Below are 9,260 nucleotides of genomic sequence, written 5' to 3' on the forward strand. Positions count from 1 at the left end.
CATGTATGTTTGTTGGATGATATAAAATAGCTTGCAGATGCATGCATCACATTGCTTCCAATAGTGAAACTCTGCAATTGTAATACTTCTCTAGCCTAGATTTTTGAGGCAGATTGGCATCATCAGTGCCCCTGATCGGTGCCATCTGTCCCACTACCTACTCATATGTCACTGGGCTTCCTCTCAGGTCTTCACTTTACCTTTGACCCCTTTTCCTCCTAGCAATCTCCTCTCCAACAGAGGACAGAAAGGCACATCTCATGAAGCTATTAGGAGGACCACATGAGGTCAAGAATATGAAGCATGGCTGCTAACATTTAGTTTGATCATATTCCTAGCACTGTTTTATACCCAAGTTGGCAAGAGTCTCCCCACTCTTAGTCCATGCAGTTCAGTGTGGTTTGGCTGCCAGGCATCAAGGTAAAGATTACAGTAGAAATCTCTGTATTGTGTGAGTATTCTAAGTTCACTCCACATGAACACTAATGTAGGTAAAGAGTTTAAAGATGTTCATACTTCTTATCAGATCCTTTCGTGGCCTAAGGGGACAATTAGGGCAGCTCAGAGCACATATAACTAGGAACTCTTGGCCACCACTGCATGTTCTTTCCTGTGTACTTGGGCCCAGCAAAGAAACATGAAGTGGCTTGGAATCCTAGGGCTGGTGACCCTCTCAGAGTGCCTAGTCACGTAAGTATGCTGCGTATAAGCAGCAGCATTTCACTTTCGGGGTTTTTTCTTGTCCTCTTATTCTTCCATTCATCAGGGTTTGGAGGAAATGTAATCATTCTCTGACAGTCTTAAAGTTCAGCTCATGCTTTTTGATGGGTACCTTGCCATGGGCCCCATGGGCCTTGAGGATCTTGCAGTCATCCTGCAGGGTTGTACAACTTTGGAGGTGCCAGTCACATGATGAGCTATGGGAAATGGCATTCCTTGGAATTGTACAATGCACAACCTCTGCAACTGTAAGTGTGGCCCTTTGGAGCAGCATTTCTCCTGTATGTGCTTCTAGGTCTTCTCTCTGCCTTTTCTCTCTTTCAGCGTGAATGTGCCTGTGTCTTTATCTCTGTATCCCTCTCTTTTATCTCTCCATTACATTGGCTATCTCTGAGCATGCAGAACTCTCTGAGTCTTTTGCTTCCTATTTTTAATCTTCCTTCCTTCTCTAGTCTTTTAATTTCCCTAATGTATTCCCCATCTGCTGGCTTCCGCTCACAGCAATCTCTGCTGCTTGAGCCCTGGAGAAAGATGAGGAAGGCTACTTCGAGGCTGTTTTACCTCAAACAAGCAGTGTGACCACATCCAATTCACAAACTCCCTGCATTTCAAATACCTTCCCTATAAAAAGAAGATAATGATCCTGCTTCTACCTGCTTCCCAGAGCCTTTTGGAAAAAGATACAGTGGGATGGCAATAGCGATGGTAATAGCTGCCATTGTTCACACTTCCTACATATCAGGTACATTATATCCATCATCTCAATACATACCCACCACATTCTATATGGGAGATGAGGGTTATTATATTCCACATTTTCACCATCAGGGAAACTGAGACTCGAAATGGTCACATGACTTACCCAAGATTACAAGACAGAACGTGTATTCAAACAGAGGCCTTTCCCCTGGTCTTTACATGGAATCCTGATAATAACATGACACTCATAATAATGTTGGAAAAATACACAGCACCATTACAATGCAATGTATGACAGTCATGCAATAACACAGACAGCTGATTGCTGTGCTTCTTTGTTTGTTTTTCCCAATGTTCGGTGAAAGAATCCCTCTAACGAAGACCAAGACCATGCGAGAAATCCTCAGGGAGAAAAACCTTCTGACAAATTTCCTGGAGAACACTGATGACCCATCCCAGAATGCCACTGATGACCCGAATATTTTTCTTCACCCCCTGAGGAACTACATGGATGTGAGTATGTTGGGAGGATGGTGCTCCACAGCGCCCCCTGGTGCTCTGGCCTTGCACTGGGGTTCATCTGGAGGGGCCAGGCTGGGTGTTGGGGCTGGGGCTCCTGTAAGAAGCAGAAATACTGGGGGTCAGGGACCCCATTCCCAGAGGAGAAGGCACTCTCATCCTCAGCTCTTTGTCTGTGGTGACTGGGCCCTGCAATGACCAAGTGCAGGTAAACATCTATTTTGTGCCAAAGATATGTCAGTAGTTTGAGGGAGCTTGTTCTTTCTGAACTAAGTGGGCCCCAGATTTAGAGGAGAAAGGTGAGCCATGTCTAATCAAAAGCTAAAGCAATTGCACATCAGGTTTGAAACCCCAGGCAGAGGAAGGTCAGCCTCCACAGATGCAAGAAGGACACCAGCAGAAACATACTGAGCCCTATGGCCTGTGACACCATAAAAATCTAACACTATGTTTATTGTTATTGATTTCAAAAATGGTCTTCTATTCTCTTTAAGAATGCATAGGCGAGTCTGAGTGACAGGCAAAGATTTAATACATGTCCAATAGAAGAGTCAACTGTTTGGCCTTGATGGTACTTCATTTGAGTTTAGAGGAAGTGGCCTGGGGTGACCTAGGAGGACCACATGGAGAAGAAAACAGGCTGAACCTTAAAGGGCATACTGGAGAGCTTCTCAAATGAAGGCACCGGAACTTCCCTGGGGGTCCAGTGGTTAACAGTCTGCACTAATGCTGCGCTGACCTGGGGTCAGTCTGGGGTGTGAGAACTAAGATTGCACGTGGACAAAGAAAAGTGAATTGCATGACGGTACCATTCTGAGCAGAGGCTATGAGGTGTGGTGGTTGGAAAGTGATTTCAAGAGACATGGGTCACTTTGAGGGGGGCAGCCCTCCAGGAAGCAAGGGTGCACAGGGCAGCCAGGCCTACCCTAATCACCCCTCCCTGTCCCCTGTAGCTGTCCTATGTTGGCAACATCACCATTGGAACACCCCCTCAAGAGTTCCGGGTCGTCTTTGACACCGGCTCATCTGACTTGTGGGTGTCCTCCATCAACTGCTCCACTCCCTCCTGCTGTGAGTTCTTGCACATCCCCTGCCAATCCTATGCTCCCTGGCCCATTCACTTCTCTGTCTTTGGCACCTGAAGGACATTTATCTCTTGTGTCTGCAGGTGCACGTAAGCTCTTCGACCCTCATTCATCCAGCACATTCCAGTCCTCAAGCCGGCCCATCAAAATCAAATACGGCTCTGGGATGGTGATTGGATTCCGTGGCTATGACACAGTTCGGGTAACTAGAAACCAGAAGTTTGTCAGGGCTTGCCTTGGGAGCCACTACTGCTTACAAAAGAGATTCAGAACAAACTGGTGGGGCCAGTCTTTCCTATGGCCCCTAGTGGCTGGCTGCCGGCCCAGCAGTGTGTGTCTCTGGGGACACAGCCCCCGCTGACACACAATACAACACAATAGCTAACCAAGAGAGTGGCTTAGAATGTGGATTTACAGTTCATTTGCCCTTGAGCAGCTCAAGGTTCATTTTGTTGAGAGCAGGGAGACAGGTGAAAAATCACCCACAATTCTATTCTCAGACTCTGGCATGCAATTTCATGGTAATAACATGCTGAATCCTGGAACAACTCCACAGAGCAAGTACTATGATTATCTCCATTTTACAGAGGAAGAAACTGAGGTCTAGAGCACCAAGGCCTTGTGTGGGTCAGGCATCTGATAAGTGGTGGAGCTGGGTGGGCCTGTCAGATTTCGTGCAGGTGTGGGTATTCGTGGAAAGGATAAAACCGATCTTGGGTCCCTGGCAGCAACCTTCAGCCATCTGGGCAGAAAAAGTAGGAGACCGCAGGTGTGGAGGGACCTCATACAGGGGTTCTTATTCTAGGGGCCTTTGAGAGTCCAATAAAATCCATGGCCTGCCTCCTCCATTTGCTCCTGTCCTGACTATCTGTTTCCCCACCTGTACAGAAGACATGAGGCCAATTTGACTCCCTTCAGATGGTGTGTGCAGGAGGAGCATGTGTTGCTTAAAATCTACAACCCTGCACAAATAGTACCCAAATTCCTGCCTCAGCTTGTTCTAACAAACTTAGATAAAACAAGGGCATGACCTGGCATCAAGTCTTCACTGAGGTGCTAATGGCATCTCCACCCCAGCCCAGTCCCAGCCCCATGTCCCAAAACTTTATGTGGGAACACTCTCCTCTCCTACAGATTGGGAAACTCATCGACCTGCGCCAGGCATTTGGCCTAATCAATAAACAGATTGGCTTGGATCATGTAAACTTTGATGGCGTCCTGGGCCTTGGGAATTCCCTCCTTGCCCACCAAGGGATCACCCCTGTCTTTGACAACCTGAAGAAACAGGGTATCATTTCTCAGCCTGTCTTTGCCTTCTACTTCAGCACGTAAGTCTGAGCTGGACAAACCCTCTCTATAAATTAGCAGTAAGATGCTTTCAGTTGTATGAATAATTATAGACCTCCTGATCCAGAAATTTACTAGAGACCTTCTACCTCAATATAACTATGGCCCCACCACTAGTTTGTGTAAATAAAGTTTTATTGGAACACAACCATACTCATGGGCTCAAGGGCAACGGGTTGGTCCAGGGAAGTGAAGGGAAGGGGGAGAGTAATGGAAGGTGTCAGGATACAAGTTGGAGGAAAAGGCAATAGGATTTGCTGATGGATTTGATATGGAAGGATGGACAGGGTGGCGGGAATGTTTACTTCCTCACTAACATTTTATTTTAAGCTCAGAAGTAGCTACACAATTGGCAGAAGCCAGGGCAAAATGAATATGGGGGGCCTCCTGTTCAAAAACTATTAGGAATTTCAAGAAAAGGGTAAGAGCACCATGTAGCCCTGTTGAGCATGGAGCCTCATGGATGGAACAGGTCACAGGACTCCGAAGCCAAAACTGAGTCAGCCTATACCCAAGCCCTTAGTGACTTCATGCCTCAGCTTTTCTGAAAATGACAGGCTGAACAAAGTAGAAGAGAGACCCATCCTTCACAGTTTCCTCTGAGGGTATCTCTGAGCACTCTGGTTTCTAGAGGGTATCGGGCCCTCTTCAGAAGGGTGGGTGGTTAGAGGCCACCCAGGCTGCACAGCTTCAAACCTCTTCAGCAACACTCATAAGTTGCTGACCGACCTTGGTCATGTAATCAATCCCTCCATGCCTCACTTTCCACATCTGTGAAGTGGAGACCATAGAAGTGCCTCTGATGGGTGGATAAGCACAGCCCTCAGACAGTGAGTGGCGTTATTCTCTGACAAGGAGCGCTGCCTCTTCCTTCTCTCCTCAGTGGGAAGGAGAATGGCAGCGTGGTGATGTTTGGTGGGGTGGACCACAGCTACCACAAAGGACAGCTCAAGTGGATACCAGTGTCCCACACCCTCTACTGGCAGATATCCATGCACCGGTAAGCCTCTCCCACTGAGAGCCACCCCAAGTGATGCTCCCACAGGTACACACGGACACATGCAGACACACACAAATGCTCACACAGACACACAGTCAAACACAGACACAAACACTCCACCCACAATCACACATATAAACACTCACAGAAACACATATAAACACACATATTGGCACACCTATCAACATGTACAGGAACACAGATACACACCCAAACACACACACAGACACAAACAGAGAACAAAGGTGCACACACACACACACACTCACACAGAAACACACACACACACACATAAATACACACATCACCCACCCATGGGCGCATAAAGGCCCCAGGATTTCTCATTGTGGCCCTAATCAGGATCCGGAACAGGGTACTGAGATGTGTGTACAGCCTGGAGGGGGATGTACCCACTGTGCTGTGAGGTAGATGGCATGGTTTGAGGACCCTAAATTGTGGTGAAATGAGGATCAGGGAGAATTTCATCAGCCTAAACAGGGTTGTGATAAGATGACCATCTGTCTGGGGCTACCCAGTAATGAGGGAATTCTTCATACAAAAAATTGCTAGTTTAAAAACAGAGAAACTCCTGGACAAACTGGAAAAACTGGTCTCCTTAAAGAGAAGAGTTTATCTCCTCTCCTTAGGGAGAGAGGTTAGCTCCATTCTTGAGACCTGAAAGTAACCCATACAAAGAGACACTCCACCTGCCCATTGCATCCACCCTCAACCCCATCCCACTCATGCAGTGGGGCAGGGGCTATGACAGAGAGAATAAGGAAGCTGGGATTTATGATTTACCTGAGAATAAGGGGCAATAACTGATAGGGTTCTGTGTGATACCCTCAAACATAAGCTTATAGATCCTTTGGAGGCCCCCATGGGCTACCTCAGGCATCACCTGGCTGGGGGCCTCAGTGTCTGATCCAGGTGAAGGGGCCAGGCAGGGAAACAACCTCTCCCAGGGCAGCCTGCTTTTCCCTGCTCAACTCTCTTTGCATCTGATGCCCAAAAGAGTGCTCATCTTCACTCTGTCGGTTGACAGGTAATTGATCATACACAGGTCTCTGGTTAATCTTCATGTTTTTCCTCACTCCCTCCCTTGCTGACACACTCATTCATTCACTCAACAGACATACATTTTGCATCCACAGTGTGGTAGGTACTTGAGGGAGAAAATGAGGATACAACTTGCCCTTACATCTAATGAGGCAGATGCACATGAGATGTAATGAGTTACTAATTCAGTACTTGCTACAAATGAGGAAGAGTCTACAAAGAGTGAAAAAAATGGAGGCTTATCTAGTCATTGGGGAAGACTTCCCTGAAAATGTGACATTTTACCTGGAACCTTGAAGATGAGAATAAATTAGCTAGATAAAAGTGATGGGGGTCTTCTAGGCAGGGCTAGCAGGACATGCCAAGGCCCTGAGGCACAAAAGAGCCTGGTGTATTAAAGAACTCAAAGGAAGTTAAAGAAGGGTGTATGATCAGAACAAAGGAAGACATAGCCAGGGCATTGGCAAAAGACAGTTGTGGGGACAGTCAGATATGCGGGCATTCATGAGAGGAGACTTCAGAGTGATCTTTGTGTCCACTTTGTCCCACTGTCTCTCAGCATCACCCTGAATGGGGTGGTTGTTGCTTGTCTCCACGGCTGCCAGGCCATTTTGAATACCGGAACTACATACCTTCTTGGCCCAAGTACAGTGGTCAATACCATCCAGAAGCGCATCACCGCCAGGCTTGTCAGTCAAGAGGTGAATGGATATGCCACAGGGCCACTATGGGGCTCTCCACACACCAGGGATCATCCAGGCCAACCTCTCTCTTCTTTCTCTAACAGTACATGGTTCCATGTAACGATATCACAAAACTGCCTAGTTTCATCTTCACCATCAATGGAAATGATTACCCAGTGCCCGCTCAAGCCTACACCTGGAAGGTGAGGAGCCAACCCTGGGGGCTGGTTCTCAAATCTGGGCCTTGCAAGGACCATTGAGCTGTTGCTGGGAGGAGGGGGCCCTCTTCAGGCTGAGCCATACCCCTGCAGATGCTGCTGAGTCCCCGTGGCTGTGCCAGTGCCTCCCACAAAACCAAACACTTGAGAGTAAAGGGCAATCTGGGACATCCATCATCCTGAAATAAATGGAGACACCACCCCGTGTAGGCATGGTGCGAGGCACAAGGAGAAACAAACTCCAAGAGCCTCTGCCTAGTTCAACCACAGCCCTCATATACATGAGCACAGTATGTCAGCTGTAGCAATCCCTGAAATCGGCCAATGATGAGTGGGCTTGGCTGGAGACAGTCTCAGTGTGTTGTACCAACATAATGATTAACTATATCCCTTCTCATCTCAAAAGTGTCCTCATTGGTTGATCAATTACTTGGTTCACCTAGGACTCAGCTGCAACTTCCAATTGCTAAGCTCCAGTTCCTTCTGTGTGAGTTGGGCTACCAGATCCATCTACTGGGATGTTGAATGCTCATGAGAGTACAAGATACACATTAACTGAATGGCCCCAGCACAGGGTTGAGGCCTCATGTCACCTCCCTGTGGGAGTTCAGAGGTGGCTGATGGGCTCAAGAAAGGCTTTGAGGAAGACAGGGAATTTCAGTAATTTGAAACCCCCTGCCTCATGGAGGCATGAGGAGGCCTGCTTGAGTGCAAGGAAAACTACACTGGTTCCATTCGAATATCACCCCCGGGGGTTGGGCCAATGGGAGCCTGGGCCAGATATGGAGTGATGAAGGCTACACACAAGGAGAGCACCAGGGTAGGTCCCAGAAAACAACCTGGATTGGCCAGCTCGGGTGAGCATGGATCCAGGAAGTCTTCCCAAGTGCCTGAGAACAGTCTTAAAGGAGAGGTTGTAGGGAAGAGAGAGAAGAAAAGGCATTCTTTGCAGAGAAAACAGTGAAGGAAAGAACAGGGGAAAAATGGGCCATTCATGTAGTTTTTTATTTTGCCTTATTTTTTTATGTATTGAAATATAGTTTATTTACAACGTGTTGTTAATTTATGCTGTAAAACAATGTGACTCAGTTATGCATATATATATATGTATATGTATATACACACACACACACATATATATATATATATTTCCTATTTTTTTCTTTAGGATTTGTACAGGATATTGAATATTGTTCCCTGTGCTATACAGAGGACATTGCTGTTTATCCACTCTCTATATAGTAGTTTGTATCTGTTAATACCAATCTCCCAATCTTTCCATTCCCCACCAACCTCCCTTAAGGCAACAACATGTCTTGGCTGTTAATACACTTGGATGGGAATCCCACTTCCACAGCTGCTGAGAGCCACTTGGTTCTTCCTAAAGGGGGGCAATAAAACTGAGAAGCCACTGGCTCTGTTTGCTAATGTTGGTGGCAGGTAATGGATGAGGCTGACTGGGGTGTATTTCCATTTCCCCCAGGGTCCCCAGGGCACCTGTTTCAGCAACTTTAAAGGGGGCACAGAGAAGTGGAGCTCACTTGAGACCTGGATGCTGGGTGATGCTTTCCTGAGGCTGTATTTCTCTGTTTATGATCGGGGAAACAAGAGGATTGGCTTGGCTCCTGCAGTGTAAATCCTGGCGCTGCTTCAGGAATCAATCAGGCCCACTCCAAACACACACTCACTCACATGTAGGGCACTCCTGCTAAGGGATGGTTGTGGACTATGTTTGGTTGTCTGTAAAGCCCTATTTTCAGTAAAGAATAAAGGATTCCAATCCTAATGGTGCTAATGTGAATGGGTGCCTCTCTTTGGGTCGGGGAGGTGCATCATAATTGGGCAGGAACTAGAACCTCATCTGAACCACAAGTGAGTGGATCCCAATTCCAACTGGCTTCAAGGAAAGTGGAGATTTATTGCAAGGATA

The 9,260-nt window shown here is 47.1% G+C and overlaps 1 protein-coding gene across 1 annotated transcript; it reads left to right on the top strand.

Moving 5' to 3' along the window:
* Positions 1-637: 637 nt before the first annotated feature.
* Positions 638-8,966, top strand: LOC130848910 (pregnancy-associated glycoprotein 2-like). The gene is made up of 9 exons (XM_057727324.1): positions 638-690; positions 1,785-1,932; positions 2,892-3,009; positions 3,107-3,225; positions 4,158-4,351; positions 5,254-5,370; positions 6,989-7,130; positions 7,217-7,315; positions 8,814-8,966. The coding sequence occupies exons 1-9, from the start codon at positions 638-640 to the stop codon at positions 8,964-8,966; spliced, it is 1,143 nt and encodes a 380-aa protein (XP_057583307.1).
* The last annotated feature ends 294 nt before the right edge of the window (positions 8,967-9,260 follow it).

The sequence above is a fragment of the Hippopotamus amphibius genome, chromosome 3 (assembly GCF_030028045.1).
Source record: "Hippopotamus amphibius kiboko isolate mHipAmp2 chromosome 3, mHipAmp2.hap2, whole genome shotgun sequence".
Lineage (NCBI taxonomy): Eukaryota > Metazoa > Chordata > Mammalia > Artiodactyla > Hippopotamidae > Hippopotamus > Hippopotamus amphibius.

What these genes read in the sequence shown, in the direction of transcription:
- LOC130848910 (XM_057727324.1), top strand. Translation starts at nt 638, where the DNA reads ATGAAGTGGCTTGGAATCCTAGGGCTGGTGACCCTCTCAGAGTGCCTA. An exon ending in CTGCTCCACTCCCTCCTGCT is followed by an intron (nt 3,010 to 3,106) that starts GTGAGTTCTTGC and finishes TTGTGTCTGCAG; the next exon opens with GTGCACGTAAGCTCTTCGAC. An exon ending in TGGCAGATATCCATGCACCG is followed by an intron (nt 5,371 to 6,988) that starts GTAAGCCTCTCC and finishes ACTGTCTCTCAG; the next exon opens with CATCACCCTGAATGGGGTGG.